The sequence below is a fragment of the Mixophyes fleayi genome, chromosome 4 (assembly GCF_038048845.1).
Source record: "Mixophyes fleayi isolate aMixFle1 chromosome 4, aMixFle1.hap1, whole genome shotgun sequence".
NCBI classification, from domain to species: domain Eukaryota; kingdom Metazoa; phylum Chordata; class Amphibia; order Anura; family Limnodynastidae; genus Mixophyes; species Mixophyes fleayi.
In genome coordinates, this window is record NC_134405.1 from 46,317,960 (window position 1) to 46,341,419 (window position 23,460).

Here is a 23,460-nt window from a genome sequence, read left to right on the forward strand (position 1 = left end):
TGCTCTCTGTATAGTATGGTGATCATAGGAATCCTCTCTGTATAGTATGGTGGTCACAGGAATGCTCTCTGTATTGTATGGTGATCATAGGAATCCTCTCTGTATAGTATGGCGGTCACAGGAATGCTCTCTGTATAGTATGGTGGTCACAGGAATGCTCTCTGTATTGTATGGTGATCATAGGAATCCTCTCTGTATAGTATGGCGGTCACAGGAATGCTCTCTGTATAGTATGGTGGTCATAGGAATGCTCTCTGTATAGTATGGTGATCATAGGAATCCTCTCTGTATAGTATGGCGGTCACAGGAATGCTCTCTGTATAGTATGGCGGTCACAGGAATGCTCTCTGTAAGGTATGGCGGTCACAGGAATGCTCTCTGTAAGGTACGGCGGACACTAGGAGGCTCTTTATATTGTATGTGTGTGTGTATATATATATATATATATATATATATATATATATATATTTTATGTAAGTGCACATCCACATTATTTATGTAATAAATGTATTGCTATACAGCATTACACTATGTGAGTTTCTTCCTCTCCATTATCCTGAATACTACTGAGTATATATGAAGTGCCAGTTCCGGAACCTTTCAACATTGTATGAAGCATCTGCTATTCCCATGGGGTAATAAGGCTCAACTTGATTGGTGAAGATACCGGTTATACCTACAGATAAGCTTTAAAGATCTTTTATCTGGTACGCATATTATATTGGCACGGCGCTGGTGTTCTAGAGTGGTTCCTCATTTCCTTCTTCCTGTTGATCCACTATTATTACCTGAGTGTCTATACCTATTTAGTGGTTAAGATTCTGACTTTTGGTACACCTTTCTGTATTTTTATATACAGTATTATACTATTTGGCGTCCCCTCCCATTTGTTTTGTGTTATATATATATATATATATATATATATATATATATATATATTATATTTAGTGTGATGGTGACAAGGGGGCACAATGATAGAGATGGCTCCATGGCACGGTGTGATAAAGGAGAAACTGTTATGGAGAGCACAGTGGGATGAAGGGGCAGTGTGATACAGATGGTACCATTACATTTATGTTTTAATTTGTTTCAGTGAGTTTTATTTCAATAACCAATTAATTTTTTTATACAGCTAGCATGTGATAGCTGCATTTAAAGTACTTTGATTCTATGGAGGCTTATTACATAAAGATCCTTACAAAGCCAGACCAAGAATAATGGAGAGGGAGGGGGCTTCAGTGCGGTCTAGAACTTGTAAAGTGCTAGCCACGCCCCCACAGTAGGTTGACCACACCCACCCGACAATTGACACTCCCACTTAGATGGGGGGCGCCGGTTCCCTGTCTCGCCCAGGGCACTAAAATGGCTAGTTACGGCACTGCTTCTAATATCTAATTTACTTTGCAGTAGGTGGTACTTTGTTCCTTAAAGTCAAACTTACCAACCCTAGCACTCGTTCAGTTCAAGAGGGGGGCACAAATCGCATAATTTTGGCCCTGCAATCATGTCATTAGGCATAATATCCACAACGTTCATTATCCAGGGCAACGGGAGGGAACAAATTTACCTGCTCACATAATGACATGGATGGAAAGCACAGGCAGAAGCTATATAGAAAACAAACAAACATGTATTTAGTAAAATTAGTAGTAAGGCATGTACCAATATATTTACATTATACGAAGGTGGCAGTCCTATTTACATTACCATTATATTATCCTTTATTTGTTAGGCGCCGCTAGATCTCCGCAGCGTCGTACACAATACAAACAGTAGACTATACAGGGTGGAACAGTACTGAACAATAAATGAATAATATCATGGGGCTAGATTTACTAAACTGCAGGTTTGAAAAAGTGGAGATGTTGCCTATAGCAACCAATCTGATTCTAGTTATCATATATTTAGTACCTTCTACAGAATGACAGCTAGAATCTGATTGGTTGCTATAGGCAACATCTCCACTTTTTCAAACCTGCAGTTTAGTAAATATACCCACAAGACTTCAGAAACTCCAGGCATCGCTATTGTAGTGAAATTGGAGCAGAAGAATAGTTATAGAGACAGGAGGGTAGAAAGCCCTGCTCATAAGAGCTTACATCCTAAGGGAGGGTAAACAGACATCAGGCACAGATGGGATTCAGTTAAGGGATATAGTGTGGGAGGAGTGAAAAACATATATTTTATTGTTTGCTTCACCCATTTAATAAGAGGCAAAGCCAAGCAAAATAAGTGAAGCACTCAATTCTATCTATGCAGCATCCACACAGCAATCTCATGAGCACAGAACCAGCTTAGTAAGGCCGGTAAAGGAGAAACTTGCATTCCTCTAAGAGCCCCGTAGTCTGGCTACATATTGATATATTTAGATAGCCATTGAAGATACAAGAGATATACATGTACTTCCATCCAATGTGCAGAGGATATTACATGTAGCCTAGACTTGGGCTTCCAGTTCCACTTGGTAGGAAGAAAAAAATAGCTACAAATAAATGTAAAATATAATAAAAATACATTTTGTATCACTGCTATTAATCATTAAAAGGTCGCTGGGGCAACTGAGCGACGCTCAGCTCCCCGACAACACGAGCTGAGAGCTGTAAGCAGACACCTTCCGCTTCACTTGCAGGTGGCAAATGCCGGTGATAGCAATTGCCGGCTTCAGGGCTTGGTAAATAGGGTGAAGCATTATCTGATTTAGGGATCTTCTCCCTAGGATAAATAGACCCTTTAATATTTAATTCATAATATTTAAAGTATTCATACTTGAAAAAAATGCTTTATTTAAATAATAAAGCATTTTTTCATCCATTGTCCTCTGTTATCGCCATTCTGAGATGGAGATAACAGAACAAACACTGCGGCAGCAAACATACCGCAATCAATGTTAAGTAGACGTAGGGAATCTACCGTCGGCTATGACCTCTTTATGTATAGGGTGACGCCCTATCACTGATGAGACCACCCGTTTAGGCTGGAGATAGCACTTTTCTTCGGTAATAAGTGGACCCCAAGGTCCCATGTGAAGGATCCCTCACAGTTTATGTTCCTCAATGGTTAAAGGCATAAAGAAGTCATACTTTGGTTAAACTCCTTCATTCACCCTCCTCATTCGTATGACGTGTTACATACCTGCATTGGAAATATGCATTAACGGGAGGGCACACAACATGCACAAGTCATTTGGTCCTATCTGCGTCCTGAATCCCCCAGTGTCGGCTGCACATTAAGGATTCATAGCTCCTAAGCTGCCAGCTGCTTTCTTACTTTATATCACGAATTGCAGCCAGATACAGTCCTGCTGGAGCTGCACAAATTTAATAATCCTGAAAATTGATTAAGTATCTCGGCTGTGGCAAAACGCCGTGAGTGGGAGTAGGGACACCGTGAGGTCAGGGAGACGTTCTGGAAATCCTATTATTTTAAAAGTAGGGTACAAATACATAATATATAATAATTGTTGAGTACTAACATCAGCGCTTAATTTTCTGTATTCTGTACCAAAATTGCTTTTGCATAAAAAATAACATCTACCTCTTCTAGATTATAAGAATATAATATGCAAGTGACATTATTATAAGTACAGAGTAAAGTCCTGTAAATTATGAATGTGTGAAGAGTGCCTAGTGATGTCATCACTGCAGCCGGCTCTAAGAATACGTAAGCACTACAATGCCAGAGAGAGACTCTCACATAGGGTTCACAAAAATGTTAAATGTGAATCCAAGACACAGTATATATTCACTTTTGCAGATTTTTTTTTTTACTTTATTAAATTAAAAAGCATTTATATCTTTTTCCTTTTAATTACACACCCTACCACTATACACTCATTTTCTAGATACACAATCTAGTTCAGTGTATCTAAGATAACCTAGGCCAAACGAAAACTTTCCTTCTGGATGCCTCAGGGGCAAGCCCTGCGTAGGGAAGAGCGATATAGTTCCCGCCCCCACTTCCTGTGTCATTGAGCCAATTACAACAAATTTGACGTTTTTTAGCTCATCATTTTTTTTTCAATTATTTTATTTTTAATCATATTTTTATTTATTTGTTGTGGTTGAAACATGATTCATCCTTGGCTTTTATGAGAGATAAGAAGAGCTTAAATTATATTTTAAGCAGCTTGCTATTACTGTGAAAAACATAGATACATTAACCAATATACCTAAATATAAGGTGATTCAATATTTTTTAATAGTTACAAGTGAGTTTGACATTATATGTAACTTTGATATCTATCTCATCGCAAGATCATTTCCAACTGATTTGATATTGTTATTATGTCAACAGCTTTCCTGTAATTACTTATTTCTTAAATTCTGAATTTTACAACCATATTTGCTTATTTGTAGACAATTTCCACCTCACTTTAGGGTATTAGAAATACTACAGTAGATCATATATACAGTCTGCATTTCAGTACTTTATGCTGCTCTAAAGACTTATGTTGACATTTTACAAGTCATTGACTGTCGACAATAAGGCTGGAGTCACAACGGTTGAATGGAATGGTTCTACTGCCAGAAAACGGCAGTGTTCCGAAACGGCTAATTACTCGGTTGTGACACAGCATAGTATTCAGGGAAAACAGGGCCATAACAAGGGCTGAGCAAAAGGGACAACTGCTCAGTGCGCAAAGCTAAAGAATGGGAAAAGAACATTAATATTTTAGGGTCATTTGGTTAAACTTGAGGGCAGGATGTCCGTTTTCTTTCTTTCCCCAGGATCCAACATTTTTGATTATGGCTCTGGGAAAAGTTCTTCCCCTGTCGCACGAGCTTCTGAAGACACTGTATGCATGTGACCAGGCGGAGAGTGTTGCTCATTGACTAAAATGTACCATTAGAGAAGTAATTCCCAACTTCAAGAATACAAAACTCCCATAAACTTAGTTGAGTCAATTTGGTGTTTTATGCAATGTCCTCAAAACCCGCAGTTCTTTATAACCGGGTCAGAGCATTTCCCCTTCACTATAATGTGTTACTATAGGAGCAATTCACAGCACATGACTACTGCTTTTTTACTGGAAAAAATACAGCAATCAATCATGTGACAACAGCCTTATCCATCTTCTTGGTAATCTCCACAGATTTATCATTAGTGCGATAGGTCATTACACATTCAATTTATAGAAAGGTACAATTATTGTTAAGATGCTGATATCTACAGACCCTTCTGTACCTACTTGATTAATTATATACATCTTAGCACTCAGGTCGGGGTCAATTCACACTATGGGGAAGGTTTATCAAGGGCAAAGGGCAAGTAATAGATTGTTATAGCGGTAGGTATAGCTAGCGAAAGCCTTTGCTTGTATTACCATGATACATGTTCTGTTAGAGCTAACTAACGATGGTGTAGATGGAGACAGAAAACTGGGGAAAAAAATGAATGTACTAAATACATTTTTTCAGGGTGAACATGAGGGACATGGGGGAAAGTAGACTGGGGCGGTACACCTGTCATACCGTAACGCAGGTGTCCTAAGGCGAGCTCAGGGAGGACAGAAGCCATTAACTATTACATATACAGTTATATCTACCATATACTTTTATATATAAACCTCTTTTTTTAAGAAACAAAAAATTAAAAGAGCAGAGCTGGAACTCCAGAGCGAGAAGTAACCTTTATTACTCTAGATAATGTTAAATCAAAGCAAAAAGTCTTACATTAATAAACAGGTCCCCTATGTTCCATAATCGCTATGGTAGCAACTAAGGCAGGGTGTTGGCCAATTGTCTCCTGGACATAGGGGGTATTCTCAAGATGAGGAAACGGCTGATAAATTGGTGGCAAATGATCTATTCCATATTATGTTAACAAGGACCACAGCTTGTATTCTCATTTACAAACACCACTTTTCACTACTCCTGTCCCGTCACCCACTATAGTAGATGTATCTACATTAACCTCTGTCTCTCTCTCTGAGCCCAACTCTAGGTCAGTGGTCAATAAATGTATACTTATTGCCATTGCTGTCAGATGCCCTGATACTTACGCCAACAATGTTTGACTAATCCCAAGATAGTTTCTAACTTTAACAAAATACATAAATACAATAAAAAACGGGTTAAAATGCAGTGTCTTTTCATAAAATATCGGAAATGTTTCACTACCTGAAAGCTTTTAGTGTTAATAGTCCTCTGGCTGTCTGTGGCCCTCAGCTTTGTGTCCAGGACTTTCATTAAGGACTCGGTGTTGCGCACATACTGTAGGTCTCGAAATGTTCGTAGATCTAGGACTTCCATGGACTGTGAAATATTCTGAACCTGTTAAAAGAAAATAAGAGTCATCGTTGACAATATGAGACTTTAAGTCTCTAAACTTAATTTGCTATCACACTTATTTGCTCTAAGCCTTTAGTTTAGATTATAATTATATTTTCATTTTTATACAGCCCTTACCCACTGGTGTTGTGTTAGACACCAGTGTATTTGACATGGAGTGGTAAATGAATGTTTGCATGTATAGTGGTGGTGGGGGGTCAGACAACGGAGGTCTGGATGAGTTCAACTGCGGTGAAATCAAGTGAATGGTCATACTTGTTACATGCTCTTAGTGGCATTGAAAAACATCCTAGTAAAAGCATATATCTTAAAATCAGAAAGCTGGTCACACAGGTAGCAATTTAGATGATTTAGACCTATCTGGCCCAAAATCGCCAGGGGGCTCCACCTACCAACATAGGTAACAAGACTACTTAAAACCCTACTGGATGCAGTTGGCCTGTGAGTGCTTCAACTGGGTGTGTATGGTCAAAAGATAACCAGATTAAGTGATCCGAACATTTGGCCTGAGCACCAAAATGATGGATAAATTTAGCCAATCAGGTGTGCGCAATCACACCAAATGACCTGATCTCAGCCTGTGTGGCTAGAATTAGTGTGTAGGTTCAGTGTGCTTTGAATACTGTATATTTTTTTGTGTAGGTACCTTAAAGAATCAGCCAGCCACATAGACAGCTGTCATAAACTGGATTTTTTTCTGTGACTTTTCCTCAGATATTAATTTATGAGAAATGGATACCATAAATATATATATATATATATTTATCAATTCGTCCACGTGGTTAAATGTTTGACATTCTTTTCTGTAGAGCAGAGAACAAGCTATTATTCCTATATAGAGCCTTCTAAGGAACAGTGAGACTAGCCATGAGAACTGATCTCAATTTCCAACCATGGCCTTATCTGTGTGGAGTTGATATGGTCTCCCCGTGTTTGCGTGGGTTTCCTCCCACACTCCAAAAACATATTAGTATGTTAATTGGCTGCTATTAATTTGGCCTTAGATTGAGTCTCTCGATCTGTGTGTGTGTAAGTTAGAAAATTTAGACTATAAGCTGCAATGGGCAAGGACTGATGTTAGTTCTCTGGAATTAGTGGTGCTATATAAATTGCTGCTGATGATGAGAGGATGTTTTCCATCCTATGAACTGGTATGTTCAACCTTGGTGGGAACAGATATATAGTTGCTCCCACTCATGTTAATTTAAACATACAGGAAAGATTGGCAGCAACAGTCATTTTAAAATTTGAACATATGGATGGTACATATAAATTATTCTGGGTTATTTTGCTATAATCCATCTAAAATTAACATTATTCATGTTCTCCCATTGCCTCCTCCGTATTGCTCTCATTACAGCCCCCTGCTTATAGCTATCATTACAGCCCCCTCCCTATAGCTCTCACTACAGCCCCCTCCCTATAGCTCTCACTACAGCCCCCTCCCTATAGCTCTCATTACAGCCCCCTCCCTATAGCTCTCATTACAGCCCCCTGCTTATAGCTCTCAGTACAGCCACCTCCCTATAGCTCTCACTACAGCCCCCTCCCTATAGCTCTCACTGCAGCCCCCTCCCTATAGCTCTCACTACAGCCCCCTCCTTATAGCTCTCACTACAGCCCCCTCCCTATAGCTCTCATTACAGCCCCCTCCCTATAGCTCTCACTACAGCCCCCAGCCTATAGCTCTCACTACAGCCCCCTCCTTATAGCTCTCACTACAGCCCCCTCCCTATAGCTCTCACTACAGCCCCCTCCCTATAGCTCTCACTACAGCCCCCTCCCTATAGCTCTCACTACAGCCACCTCCCTATAGCTCTCACTACAGCCACTTCTCTATAGCTCTCATTACAGCCCCCTCCCTATAGCTCTCATTACAGCCCCCTGCTTATAGCTCTCACTACAGCCACCTCCCTATAGCTTTCACTACAGCCACCTCCCTATAGCTCTCACTACAGCCCTCTCCCTATAGCTCTCACTACAGCCCCTCCCTATAGCTCTCACTACAGCCCCCTCCCTTTAGCTTTCATTACAGCCCCTTCCCTATTGCTCTCATTACAGCCCCTTCCCTATAGCTATCATTACAGCCCGTTCCTAAGAGCATGTTACTAATCTTTAGTTGTTGAGAACACTGGCACCATTCTGCTGTTCCGCTGTGCGCTCCTTGCTATTCAGGAAGCAAATACACTTCCTTTCTGAGCACTGGATTGTGGGGCTGCCTGATGTCTGCTTGAAGGCTCAGACAGCGCTGACAGGTGTCTGTAACTTTAGTTTCGCCTCATGCATTTTTATGTGCATGAGGCAAGTTGCTGTCTCTGGTGCTAGGCCTTAGAGGGGGGCCCGGGGCACATGTCCCCTGAGCCCCTCCCTTAATGTGTTTCTGAAACCAGCGTTGCATGTCCTTGCCTACACTCCTGAATGTCCAGGAGACATTTTAGGGAGCCCATCCAGGCTCATGGGAGAGTAGGCCACACCCCTGGATCCTGCCACTGGGGGCGCACTTCTCTCTAGTATCAATAGTGTGCAATGCTATAACTATAACTTTCAGTGATCCAAATTACTTAAGTAAAATTATCTTAAAACCATGTCTATCAGAACAGTGCTGCTGCCTTATGGTAAATACCCACTGCCGTTTGAATTTTGTTTGTTTTTTTACATGCGCTTTCAACGCGTTATAAACCTGTGAATGAATGTGACAATAAAAATCATTGTTCCAAGGGATTCCATTACCATTCGCATTTTTATATGTGTTTAGCATGTATTCCAATGCTTTTTTGAATGCTATTTGTTCCATTTCCATGTGGTTTCTGCATGTCAGCACATTAAAAAACTATAGAATGATATTTTGAAAACGCTAGTGTTGGATATGGGCTTTTCCAGCATTTTTACTAGTGTTAACAAAAGGAATCTCCAACACCAATGAGTCTGTAGCCTTAAGGAAGGTCTTGGTTGCCGTGTAAGGCCTACAAATTGCTAGTCTTTCCCATTGTAGCTTGGGGATAATGGCCTCTGGCCATTTTCCAACTCCCTTTGTAATTAAATTAACTTTAGCTTAATGAAATAAGTGCTGTTGCACTTTTTTAAACAATTAACCTTTGGTTAATTTAAGTGGAAATGTCTTGGGAGAAGTAACACAGCTCATAATATCCGTAGTGGAACAGAGAGTATTCCTTACTATGTGACATGCTCAAATCCATATTAATACATCTTGGAGTGATCAGGTGTAAGTCATTGGTAGATAGAGATGCAGCCAACACTGTTGCAAAATATATTTTGGGATAGTATTGGCCACAGTACTTACACACGGAGACAATGTTACCTCCAAAATAATGGGCAGCACGGTGGCTAAGTGGTTACCACTTCTGCCTCACAGCAACAGGGTCATGAGTTCAATTCCTGCCCATGGCCTTATCTGTGAGGAGTTTGTGTGTTTACGTGGGTTCCTGCAGGTGCTCCGGTTTCCTCCCACACTCCAAAAACATACTAGTAGGTTAATTGGCTGCTAACAAATTGACCCTAGTCTTTCTGTGTGTGTGTGTGTGTTTAGACTGTAAACTCCAGTGGGGCAGGGACTAATGTGAGTGAGTTCTCTGTACAGTTCTGCAGAATTAGTGACGCTATATAAATAAATGGTGATGATGATAATGTATTCTGACACATTTTAATCCCTCCTAATACTGCAGTTTATTGGTTTCTGGGTTAGTCTGAATTACCATTTAGGGATAACTCTTGTTGCACGTTACTGACTCTTTAGGCTGAGCCGAGTACATATTTATTGATTCCCATTATAAAATATAAACTATTTGGTGACATATTGTTGTGGTAGACCAAGGAAAGTAGCTCTTTGTTCATATGGGCATGAATCAACCTATGCATGACACAGAAAATTATTCAGCCATCTATTTCCCCCTAGGAAAAACACAACCAGAAAACTCTTCCTGGAAAATCTCAGGAGCAATTCAAGAGCAGGGGGCAATTGTCCCCTGACCATTCCTGCTTTTGAACAAATAAAGGATAGCTCTGAGAGATGGACAGGGCTTTGTTCAGTGCTGCACTTAGTAGAATCAGCAGTCACTTTAGCACATATGCAATGGCGAGCCTGTTTACTTGATGCACTGACACTTATGGGCTATCAAACAGCAGAGAAATAGCCATAAACATAATTATCCTGCAGGAGAATACAGCTGCCAGGTCTTGGTAGATTGCTACATCTGCAGTATCTTCCATAAAAGCTGTTTTTGTAAACATGAAAGTGGATGCTGCTGTTTTATTGCTCCATTATATGTGCTGCTCCAAAGATTAAACAACGGTAGCCCTCCCCTTTTCACTTTTGAGATATATGTGGCTCAATGTAGGCGTAAACTGTGGATCAGCACTAAAAGGACATTGGTTCTGTACAAAATATCCTCTAAAAAACATCTTTTGTGTCCACAAAGGGGGAGCCAATGTGCAATGCATAGCATTCTGCCATCCAGCTTCAAATTGTGACTTGTTGCAGCTTTATTTTAGCAGCAAAATATCATTAAAGATCCCCGCACTAATAAGAACTGAGGGATGAAATAAGCATGAAGGAAATAAAAAGCTGTGGCTGCCCCATGTAACTAAATTTATCCCTTTAAGGTCAAAAGTTTAACTGGGGAGGTGAATGCCTTTCTGATGTCATAGGGGAGGGCTAAGATGTAGTTTTTAAAAGTGATGGGTGGATAGCAGAAATCATTCTCTTAAATTTCAGGACGATGTCCATCTGCCCTCTCAGGTGTTGATGGACCGCCATGCCTGCTATGGCTTGTCAGGCTGTTCTCTCGTTGCCTGTTGCCAGCACCTGGTGTGTCTTACATTCGATGGTGGAGGTCCTGGATGGCGTGTTGCCAGAAAACACAGTGCAATCAACAGCCAGTGGTTGGGGTGCACATTACGGTACTGGGCATGCTGAACCTGCTGTAGTCTTGGTACAAGTACCGATCCTGTGGGTCGACTTGTGGTTATTATTATTAATTATTAATTTTTATTTATAGGGCACCACAAAGTATCCATAGTGCCATACAGGAACAAACAATAGGACAGCACAAAGTAAAATAAGCACTATAACTCAGGTAGCTCAAAGAACAGCTAAAGAGAAACAGTGATGGATATTCAGCACAAACTGGAAATCTGTGCCCAAGAGAGTAGGCGCGGTTGACAGGTTAAGAGCAGAGAAAAGCGAGAGGAGTCAGAGGGCAGAAGGCCCAAGAAGGAGGTGGGCTGAGTAGCTGGAGAGCAAAGTTAAAAGTGCTGGAAACAGGAGGAGAGAGAGCTCTGCTTAAAGGAGCTTACAATCTAAAGGGAGGGGCAGACTTACTGAAAACATACTGCTCCTTTCAGCCCAGAAGAGTGGCGTGTTCATGGAGTGCACGTGATTGAGTGCCCCGGTAAGGTTGATATGTGTGCCCGGGTGCTGTTTGGTTAACCACCCCTGTTTGTGAATGTTTCATGGTTAAATGCTGGGATGTCCTGGTTTCCTGACGTATGTCGTACTGACCGCTCCTTTCACCACCACCATATTGGTTTGCAAAATAAACTCCTGTTATTGCTGCCATAATTATGTCTCGTGTCAATTATTCGAAGAAGTTAAATAAGTTATTAAGAGGTATAAGAGCAATGTGGGATATCAGCCGTTAAGCATTTTATAGTTTCTGCACCATGACTTTCAAATCATTTTACAGCGGGCCTAACGGATCCACTGCGCTGATCTCTGAACATTCGGTCTGCTTCTAAAGGGGGTTCATTTCTTCAAGGGTAACTTACAGTCCCACCCATAGAGGTACAGGTAAGTGGTGCATGTTTAAAGAGCATATCCTAAAATGTCCATTAAAGAGTGAATTTCAGACAGATTTCCAAGGTACATTTAATACTACTGCGTCATTACTTGATTTGCCCACGACAGTCAGTTTTTTCGGTGTTTCCGTAAAATAAAAATGACTTTTTGACAGTAAAAATAATTTTGCTTGTACTGAAACTCAGGCTAGTAATCATGCTTGCCAACACTGGAAACCTCCCCGAGGCATGCCCCTCCTGAAGTTTGTGAGACGCCCGAAATTCGGGAATCTCCCACACATTCTTGGAAAGTAACCAAGACCTGACAGTGTCAATTTAAGTGATTGGCAAGCCACGTCAACCATCCAATCAGCTTCTCTTGACACATTGGTCAATGTCAGTGATATCCACTAATCTCCACAACATTTCCCCTGGAGCTCACATGAAATTAGGGCATCAGGAAGGCGAGTATCTCTGAAATCAGATATGGGAATCCTGTAGTTCTCTTAGTTGGACAGAGGAGAACTTTCAGTAAAAAAAAGTTGAACATATCCCTTAATGATAAGGACCACTTCCCTAAGTAAATTACTTCTCTTTATTATTATGTCCAGGCATTACTGTATTGGTGATTATAAGTAATTAGTCATTTAGAACTATGGCTGCAAAATATATACTAGGAGGTTGCCAATTTAAGTAAAATACCATTTTTGCACATGCTCTTACATTTTATGCAGGTAAATATTTAATGAACAGGCACTTACTCTCTAGCTGGAGAGTGAACTAGCCGGCAGCCCCCATCAATATTCTGTTTGATTAAAAATCCATTATATTATCCTGAATATCTAACACCTGTCATTTTTTACAAAGATGAACACAGAAATGCACCCACACAAATGTTATCAATACTCGGCAAACAGAGTCTCAGCGTTACAAAGGAGGAAATCACACTTTTCCCTGCATTTTATAATCCATGTATTTCCATGGGGTCCGTCTAATGGGAATTCATTAAGCCCACATTAAATAAATCTGTTAGCTAGGCTTAATTAGCAGAATTACAGATGTCAACCTGGCAATTATAACTGTCTGAAAACATTTCCATTCCACCGAGATAAACATGCTGCACAGTATAATTTTTCTATTTTCCATTCCCAGGTAATGAACTGGCTGTACTGTATAATATATATATTACACATACATGGTGATAAACTGCTCTATAGCTAGATAGAAAACCATGTACAATATACACTGTGGAATGATGATTTTAGATATGGTGCACTGTAAAGTATCCATACACTGATAATGATCACACTGCACTGTATAATAATACTGAGTATCTATACACTGATAATGATCACACTGCGCTGTATAATAATACTGAGTATCTATACACTGATAATGATCACACTGCACTGTATAATAATACTGAGTATCTATACACTGATATGATCACACTGCACTGTATAATAATACTGAGTATCTATACACTGATAATGATCACACTGTACTGTATAATGATACTGAGTATCTATACACTGATAATGATCACACTGCACTGTATAATGATACTGAGTATCTATACCAGTGTTGGCTAACCTCTGACACTCCAGGCGTTGTGAAACTACAAGTCACAGCATGCCCTTCCAGCAACAAGCTGCTATATATTTGCAAAGCATGCTGGGACTTGTATTTTCACAACAGCTGGAGTGTCACAGGTTAGCCAACACTGATCTATACACTGATACTTATCACACTGCACTGTATAATGATACTAGGGGTGTGCACCGGGCACTTTTAGTGTTTTGGGTTCTGATTAGCTTGAGGTTTTGGGTTCTGATTTGTTTTGCCAAAACACCTGACGAAAGGTTTTGGTTCTGATTTAGGGTTTTGGGTTCTGATTTATTTTTAAAAAAGCATAAAAAGGGTTAAAATCAAGTTTTTTGTTTATTTTTCACTCCTACGCTATTATTAACCTCAAAACCATTCAATTCCCAGTCTATTCGGAACACCTCACACCTCACAATATTGATTTTAGGTACAATATTTGATTTTTGGTACAGCAGCATCAGTAATCGTATTTTGAAATAGCAGTACCTATTTTTTGGTACAGCAGCAACAGTGAACGTAGTTTGGAATTCCAGTACCTATTTTTGGGTACAGCAGCAACAGTGAATGTAGTTTAATATCTGATACGCATCTATGTGGACTGCGTAGTGGAGTGGCCCTGGCACCCAATTTGGTACCGGGGCCACAATATATCACCCTCAACTGGTCTGAATTCCACTGCACATATGGCTGCTCCTACATCCTGTGCAGCATATAGAGGGTGTAGTTTAAGCGTCACTACCTCTTATTTTTGACGACCATGGTACAGAGCATTCATCATTGAGATCCCATCAAGTATGTCAAAGACAGACAACGTCGAAGTGTTATTTGTTGACTTTGTGAACAAAAAAACAGTCCCTGTTGCAAATCTTCGTGCAATGAAGAGTGACTTTTTCATTTAAAGGCTCAAGCTTTCAAGTGTAGTGTTTATAACATCATTACACCAACAGGTAAAAATCCTTTTAATTGGGATAATGGAGCCACAAAGGAAATTGCACATATGTAATGCCCGCACAATGTTACTGGCGTTGTCTGACACCACAAATCCCCAGGAGAGTCTAAGTGGGTTAAGCCACTGAGAGAATATTTCCCTCAGTTTCTGGACTGATGCACCACTGGACTCAGCAAGGACAGAGCACTGGACTGATGCACCACTGAACTCAGCAAGGACAGAGCACTGGACTGATGCACCACTGGACTCAGCAAGGACAGAGCACTGGACTGATGCACCACTGGACTCAGCAAGGACACAGCACTGGACTGATGCACCACTGGACTCAGCAATGACTTTTTTGATTTTTTTTCATATTTTTTTAAAAAGACTTTTGTAGAATTTTTCCTTTTTTTTTTTTTTTATGGAAGAATTTTTAATACTTTTAAAATAAATATGCACTTAGCAGAACAAAGCACAGGACAAAAGCACCACTGGGCTCAGCAAGGACAGAGCACTGGACTGATGCACCACTGGACTCAGCAATGACTTTTTTGATTTTTTTTTTTATATTTTTTTTAAAGGATTTTTGTAGAATTTTTCTTTTTTTTTCTTTTTATGGAAGAATTTTTAATACTTTTAAAATAAATATGCACTTAGCAGAACAAAGCACAGGACAAAAGCACCGCTGGACTCAGCAAGGACAGAGCACTGGACTGATGCACCACTGGACTCAGCAGGACAGAGCACTGGCAAAAGCACCACTGGACTCCGTAGGACAGAGCACTGGACTGATGCACCACTGGACTCAGCAAGGACAGAGCACTGGACTGATGCACCACTGGACTCAGCAAGGACAGAGCACTGGACTGATGCACCACTGGACTCAGCAAGGACAGAGCACTGGACTGATGCACCACTGGACTCAGCAAGGACACAGCACTGGACTGATGCACCACTGGACTCAGCAAGGACAGAGCACTGGACTGATGCACCACTGGACTCAGCAAGGACAGAGCACTGGACTGATGCACCAATGGACTCAGCAGGACAGAGCACTGGCCAAAGCACCACTGGACTCAGCAGGACAGAGCACAGCACAGCACAGCACAGCACAGCACGAGAAATAGCAGGACAGAGGACCACCTAACACACCCTCCCTCTTCTCTGATCAATGCCCGAGTGAAGATGGCGGCGGCAAGCGGGAAATTTAAAGGTTCCGAGTATCGCGAGATCCGACAGCGGAATTATGACTCAGAGCCTCATTTTAAGTTTCGGAATCGGCGGGAATACCCGGACAGTGCTCGGATCTGACTCGGATCCGCACTGTTCGGGGGGGGCTCGGATTCCAGGAATCCGAGTCCGCTCATCCTTAAATGATACTGAGTATATATACACTGATAATGATCACGCTGCACTGTATAATGATACTGAGTATCTATACACTGATAATGATCACACTACACTGTATAATGATACTGAGTATTTATACCCTAATAATTATGACAGTGCAGCCCAAAGACATTCTGATATGTCAACTGGCTTTTTACAAAATTAACCCTATATTGTGTTTTAGGGAATATAGCTCCACTGTGGCAGGGACTGATGTCGATGAGTAAATATTCTCTGTAAAGTGCTATGCAATATATATAAATAACTGTTAACAACCAGTCATTGTATATCACAGATCATACAATATGGCACACTGCCATTTAGCTAATATTTAGGATAACATCTTATCATCTGAGAGAGAGCATTTTCCATAGCGTGCAATTCTCCCTCCAGGACAGGCTTCCTACAATCCGCACAACAGTAAATGTGTGAAGTGCAGAGGATGCCGACCCTAGTGCAGCCTGAAAGCTGGACTCAGAAGGGGAGATGGGCTGTCCGAGAAAAGAGCTGCTCCCAGGATTATTTCCTCTTTAATTCACAGCTCTCTTGCTCTGCGGGCTGGAGGAAGCCTGTCTGGGAGAGAACATAGCACATCAACAGCGCTTTCAGTCATAACCTTTCTCACATGAAAGGCTTTCAGGGGGACCCTGGGTTTGGTGTCTGGCAAAGCAAACAAAATAGCATATGACAGGTCCTCTTTAAAGTGTATCCATCACCTTCACCCAGCGGAGGTGGCCATTTTGTGAACTGCACCATTATTTCTGAGAATGCAGCCTATCCATTCACCACAAACTAGTGAAAAACTGCTTCAGTGATGTCAGCAGTTCATAGTGAATTGATAAGCTGCATTCTTATGAATATTGGTTCAGCACACAAAATGGCTGCCACCACATCTCACACCACTCTGTAACCATTTAAAAAATTACCTTCTCCATCAACTGTCTCAGCTGCCGACTCCGAGGGTCTCTGGAGCAGGTGGTCTGTGCCGGAGCCACCACTGTGCAGATACATTTGCCATCTGGGGCTTGGGCTGACGTGTAAATCTGCCACCCATCTTCAGGACTGGGAAAAAGGGTCTGTAAAGGGAATATAATAAGATGAGTTAAACATCTGTTGCTCTTACTGTTTATAAATACAAACATGAACATATTTTCATACTTGTCAACTTTAATAATTAAAAATACGGGAGACCACAGTCAGGGGGCATGTCGTGAGGTCTGAAGGGGACGGGCATGATCAATTGCTTCATTTTGGCCCCGCCCCTGCAAAGAAAACATAATTTTGTTGCAGGGCCAAAAAGACGTGATTCACCGCAAATTGCATCATTAAGGCTCCCATCCTGCCCACTTTACTAGGAAGTGGGCAGGATGTGAGAGAAATGCTTGCTATCCGGAATTTAGGAGTCTCCCGGACATTCTGGGAGAGTTGGCAAGTATGACATAGTCAATATGCAGAACTTAATTTGAGTCATTCAAACATTGTATATAAAGCTACTAAAGACCAAGTAAAGCCCCACCCAAATAATATTAATACGTATCAATGTGGTGTATTTTTCAGCCAAATAATATGTATTCTATGCTCTCTCTCATTATTCTGCAGCAGGTTGTCATGTTAGGCGGGAGGAGCTTATTTAAGCAGACAGAGAATGACAGACAATTTGGCACACTTGCTTTGCTGAAATGCACTGTGTGGGTTGTATTACTCATACACAGAGGTGGGATCAGTGATGTCACAGCAACTCAAATGACTGCAATGTTAGGTTTCTCCCTGCATCAAAGCCCATTGTCTGTAATAGAATGTGGATGTGTTAAAAATAGATAGTGGGGACAGAATTAAAATAAATATATATATATATATATATATATATATATATATATATATATATTATAAAATAAATATGATCACACATGGTACACTCACATGAATATAGAGGCAAATGCACAAGGTTACTTTGCAGTTCTACAAAGGTATATATTTCTCAATGGGCAAAAATCTCTTTTGAATGTTTTCTCTAGCATTAGGTTTTTTTCTGAATTGTCCTATACATCAGAGGGCTACTGCTATTGCCTTTGCACGGGGAAGCCTATTTAACAAGGGTCATTGTGGTACAATGTTTAAATGTTTGAAAAAAATGTTTGCATTTTATTTAGATTTTTTTTATCAATTTTTTTACTTTTTATTTTGTATTTTTTATTTAATGGAACTGAGAGCCCAAATAGCCAGCTCGCATATGAGCATACCCCCAGAGTGTCGCTCAGCTGCCTGTGCAAGATTTATATGATAAGCTGCAGCGATAATTTTTTTTTGCTTCTCTCTTTAAATCAAATCTCTTGCCACTAAACTTATTGATAAATGGGCCCCTAACCGTGTGACGACTTTCTGTTTCCACTCCGCATGGGCTCTTGCACATCAATACATCAGTGTGAATCATTATGTAGGGTACGTTCACATCTCGGAAAATCTTTACCGTGCACTCCGTTTATTCGCATTTAGCGCGAGGGGAGGAAATTTTACTCATTGATCTCTACCTAAACATAAAGTTCAGCAGTTGCAATTAACGGCATTAGTATACTATATAGCTTTTCTCATTCTCATCCGCTTGAAAATAATTCACAGTGCCAACTATCAATCTAACCTATACATCTTAACTAGATTGAATAAAGAACTAAACCATTTTCCTGATTATCCTGAGTGGGAAGAAGAAATTGATACATTCATTTGATACATTATAAAAATCATGGCAATATCTTACATACATGTAAGATGTTTCAAAACTACCATATTTTGAGTAATCAGCTAAAAAAAATCAACTCTTGGGGCTAGATTTACTAAACTGCAGGTTTGAAAAGGTGGAGGTGTTGCCTATAGCAACTAATCAGATTCTTGTTATCATTTATCTATTGCTTTCTACAAAATGACAGCTAGAATCTGATTGGTTGCTATAGGCAACATCTCCACTTTTTCAAACCCGCAGTTTAGTAAATATACGCTTTGATGTGCATCAAAACAACATGTCTACTAAATATACTTTTAATTTTGACTGTCTGCCTTTCAAGGGAAGATTATTCTATAACTCCCTGTTCAAAAGCAATGGTATAAGACACTGTCTGGAGGGGCCCATGACCAGGATTGGCTCAAAGTCCATATTGTTATATATGAAGCAAATCAGTGGTCTAAGTGGACATTTAGAAGTGGCGGTACGGAAAATGTGATGGGAATGGAAAGTGTCATGTGATAGTTACAATGCAGGCCGTAGTAAGTGGCGGTATGGCATACCACTATTTACAGCCCCACTGCCGCTACTGAAGCAAATCATTAAGTATCGACTTTAACTTTTAAACTGATTACAATGTTTCGATGGTTGAATAAACAGCCTTCTACTCCTGACATCTCAGTGCCGCAGCAGTGAGAAATTTTCTTCACACACCTGTATAATACACAGGGCACTTGACACAGGTTTTTTTAATCTTATTAAAACGTGTTGATAAAGGTGGTTTTCTATCGCCGCTTATCGCAGCATTAGGAAATGACCACCCGCCGCAGTCTGTCATTAAAATGGAGGCTCCAGAGATTTCACTTGCCTTAGCGATCCTGGCCCGGAGAGCTAAGAGTTAATTTACTGCTTCCCCGTTAAGGGGATATGCACATGTCTGACCCGGTTAGGGCTTTGAGTTCCACTTAGTTAAAAAAATATATAATAATTGTACAAGAAAAAAAAAGATAAATATATGTAAAATAAAATGGTTTTTTTTTCCCTGGGCTCTAGATTCCTGGGGATTGATCTTACAGATTATCCACCTAGTTCACCAGTTCTTTTGTGTGTACGTGTTCTGAATCCTTTGTGGAATGTAACCACCAGTTGTTTACAGCTGTGTTCTCGATGTGGCCAATCGCAGGGACGCACGGACCCCCAAAAAAAACAAAACAAAAAAAAACAGAGAGAGGCAGCAGCTCCGTTTCGTCAGCTCTGTCCTATACAGCAGCCGCGGCGCTGTCTAAGAAGCGTCCACGGCGGTGCTGTATACAATACAGCACCGCCGCGGACGCTTCTTTGACAGCACCGCGGCTGCTGTATAGGACAGTGGCCACTTAGTTAGCGCAGGGGGGGTTTCTAGAGACTCAGAAACCCCCCCCTGCGTGCGCCACTGAATCGGTGGGTAAGTGAACTCTTCAGTCTCACACTATCCTTGCATGTGAAACAGGTTATGTTACCTTACTGCACAAAAATGGTTTGTTGCTGTTTACTTGACTTTGACTGCTTGATGTTCCCCTATCTTGACCCTAACCTATTCTACATTACGCTTCAGTTCTACATGGGTGTTTCATTTCTAAATTATGGGAAAGTTAAATTCCAGCTTCAGTTATTTCTATCTGCCATGCAGGTGTCTTCATTTTCATCTCTGTTGGCTATAACAATAGATAACGTAGGTCCAGTAACTGGACCCATCATCATTCACTATTTATATGATGCCACTAATCCTACAGAGAACTCCCATCAGTCCCTGCTCCATTGACGCTTACAGTCTAAATTCCTTAACATACACATGCAGACAAGTGTCAATTTGATAGCAGCCAATTTAATAACTAGTATGTTTTTGGAGTGTGGGAGGAAACTGGAGCACCTGTAGGAAATCCACACTAAAACACGGGGTGAGCATACAAACTCCACACAGATAAGGGCATGGTTGGGAATTGAACTCATATCCCCAGTGCTGTAAAGCAGAAGTGCTAACCACTAAGCCACCACAGTGCCCCACATTGGAAATATTCCATCCCAGCTGGTCTCCCACTTCAATAATATAGCAAATTAGACGCGCCATAGGGAGTGATCGTCGATGTGCATTTGTTTTTTAAATTGCAGTTATAATTTGCCCTAATGTATTTGTATATTTTCCTATATATCATTTGGATTGTAAACTCTTTAGTGCAAGGAACACCAAAATCCAGGGCTGTAACCCACAATGAGTGGTCTCTGTGTGTGCGTAGAAGAGCACAGTAGGGTATGGCATAGCAGATGGAGAAGCATTGTCACCCCCTCCCTACCTTCCATCACAGCCGGGCCCCATTTCCTCCTATCACAGTCAAACAAATCGTAAGCTGCCGTGTTATTCTATTGTATGAATTTAGCAGATCTTTTCTAGTCTCTAACAGTAATGACAATAACAAATCTCCCTGGAAGACACGGTGCCTTTCTCCTGCAGAGCAGTGTTTCATTATGGCATCTTCTAAATATAAAGTACATATATATGTGGTCCCATGTAATTCCAGCTCCTTACAAATAATTAGCAATGGAAGGCACATAAAAAGTGCCAACCCAATGCAAAACAAAGCCAGGTTATAGACGGACTAGAAAGATCTGGCTCATAGTTAAACAAACATTATATTGATTAGTTCATTGACCATAGGGAAGACCAATTAACTAGTTCACTGCTTTAGTTTATTTTTCTTTCCGTCGTGATTGATCACTTACATGTACCCTACCTATCATTCAGTTACTATCAATAATGTCATTACAGCATGTTACATTTGTCCTCAATGCAGCGAACACCCATTACACACGTCAACATCATTAGCTTATTGTGCTGCTTAAATGGATTGTCTGCTTAAAACATTAAACATGTCAGTGCCATTAGGCTACTTTACAAAAGGGTTCACCCATTAAACAGGTCACTGTCATTAGTCCGTGTTACCCCGACTCATCCATTAAACGTTGCTGTCGCTTTCACTTGCAGCACAATGGGACTCGGCCATTAAGTGTGTCTTTATTGGTTCAACTGTGACTTCATTATATCAGAAAACGGTAATCACAATGTCAGATTTGACATGTTTTGTGGGTTAAGATTATACGTTAAGTTAGATTTTTTGTATACAAATGTGAGGACATTTCTTAGCCCCTAATAGATAGGCCTGACATTTGCAGGAAACGCAAAAGCAGGGGCACAGTGAATGACCAGAATGTTTAACAGAACACACTAATTTTGTTAATGTGAGTTGTTCATCCTTAGATTGTACGCTCCTCTGAGCAGGGCCATCTCTCCTCCTGTTTCCACCACTCCTAACTCTGCTCTCCAGCTACTTAGCCCTCCTCCTCGAGGACCCTCCACCCCCGTCCCCTCTGGGGGTCTCCCTGTCTTCCACGCCCTCCTTCTTGGGCTCCGTTGGTTGCGGATCCTCCCTCCCCCGCCCTCTCTAGCTGTGCATTGAGCTTACTGAGTTACTGTGCTTACTGTTTACTGTACTGTGCTGTCTCACCTTGTACTGTAACTCGTTTGTCCCTGTACGGCGCTACGGACACCTTGTGGCGCCCTATAAATAAAAATTAATAATAATAATAATAATAAAATCCACAGTAGATCTGGTGGAAAGGATGAGATCTTATGGGCAGCTTGGTGGCTAAGTGGTTAGCACTTCTGCCTTACAGCACTGGGGTCATGAGTTCAATTCCCGACCATGGCCTTATCTGTGAGGAGTTTGTATGTTCTCCCTGTGTTTGTGTGGGTTTCCTCCAGGTGCTCCAGTTTCCTCCCATACTCCAAAAACATACTAGTAGGTTAATTGGCTGCTAACAAATTGACTCTAGTCTGTCTGTGTGTGTTAGGGAATTTAGACTGTAATCCCAATGGGGCAGGGACTGATGTGAGTGAGTTCTCTGTACAGCACTGCGGAATTAGTAGTGCTATATAAATAAATCGTAATAATAATAAACTGTGTGATAACCAAAACTGGGTCATCATTGCCCATAGGCTCTGGAAGGCTGGCAATCCCTTAGATACAGCTGTGATGTCTTCCTTACTTTGAGGCCCAGTTGTTGTGCACAGTGCCTGCCTCTCTACATGGTCTTAGTCATTAAGGAAAGTAAAGCAAAAATAAGGAGTAACTTTTCACCTTGGCAAAACCATGTTGCATTGGAGGGAGAGGGAAATTTAAAATTTGATGGCAGATTATAGTTGGGGTAGGGCACGTCCTAGATCAAGTTTCAGTATAAAATAAAGTTATTAAGTATTTGTGTGTTGCATGAAAAAAACCGCCAGTATTTAACTTATGTAATAAACTAATTTGCACCCCTTGCATTGTAACATGGTTTTGTCCAGAAGAAAACTTATTCCTTTTTTAGCCTTACTTTCCTTAATGAATCAGGCCCCATAAGTTCAAGATGCCCAGTGACTTAAGCACCTGGAAAATGTACAATTAATTAGTTATATCTGTAGCATCGATTCTGGGTCAGAATATGAGATAAGTTCAACTGCCCACAAGACTCAATTGTGCTGTCAGTGGTTTGATTAGGAGGCCATAGGTGCAAACTATGTAAATAGTCATAATACCCAAATACAACATGATATTAGTAGAGACTGTTTTTGGAATGAGTTGGGACCAGATTACATATTTTGCTGTCATCAATTATGTTCCAAAAAACAAATATATTTTAAAAATCTCTCCTATACCGTTCCTTAA

The 23,460-nt window shown here is 40.7% G+C and overlaps 1 protein-coding gene across 2 annotated transcripts in view; it reads right to left on the bottom strand.

Annotated features, from left to right (window-relative positions):
* Nucleotides 1-23,460, bottom strand: part of OLFM2 (olfactomedin 2) — a 228,457-nt gene that overhangs the window by 61,143 nt on the left and 143,854 nt on the right. For both annotated transcript variants that reach the window (XM_075206866.1, XM_075206867.1), the window contains exons 2-3: nt 16,935-17,084; nt 6,120-6,272 (exon numbers count right to left, since the gene is read on the bottom strand). In XM_075206866.1, the coding sequence (XP_075062967.1) occupies nt 6,120-6,272; nt 16,935-17,084 (303 nt within the window). The remainder of the gene's footprint in view (nt 1-6,119; nt 6,273-16,934; nt 17,085-23,460) is intronic.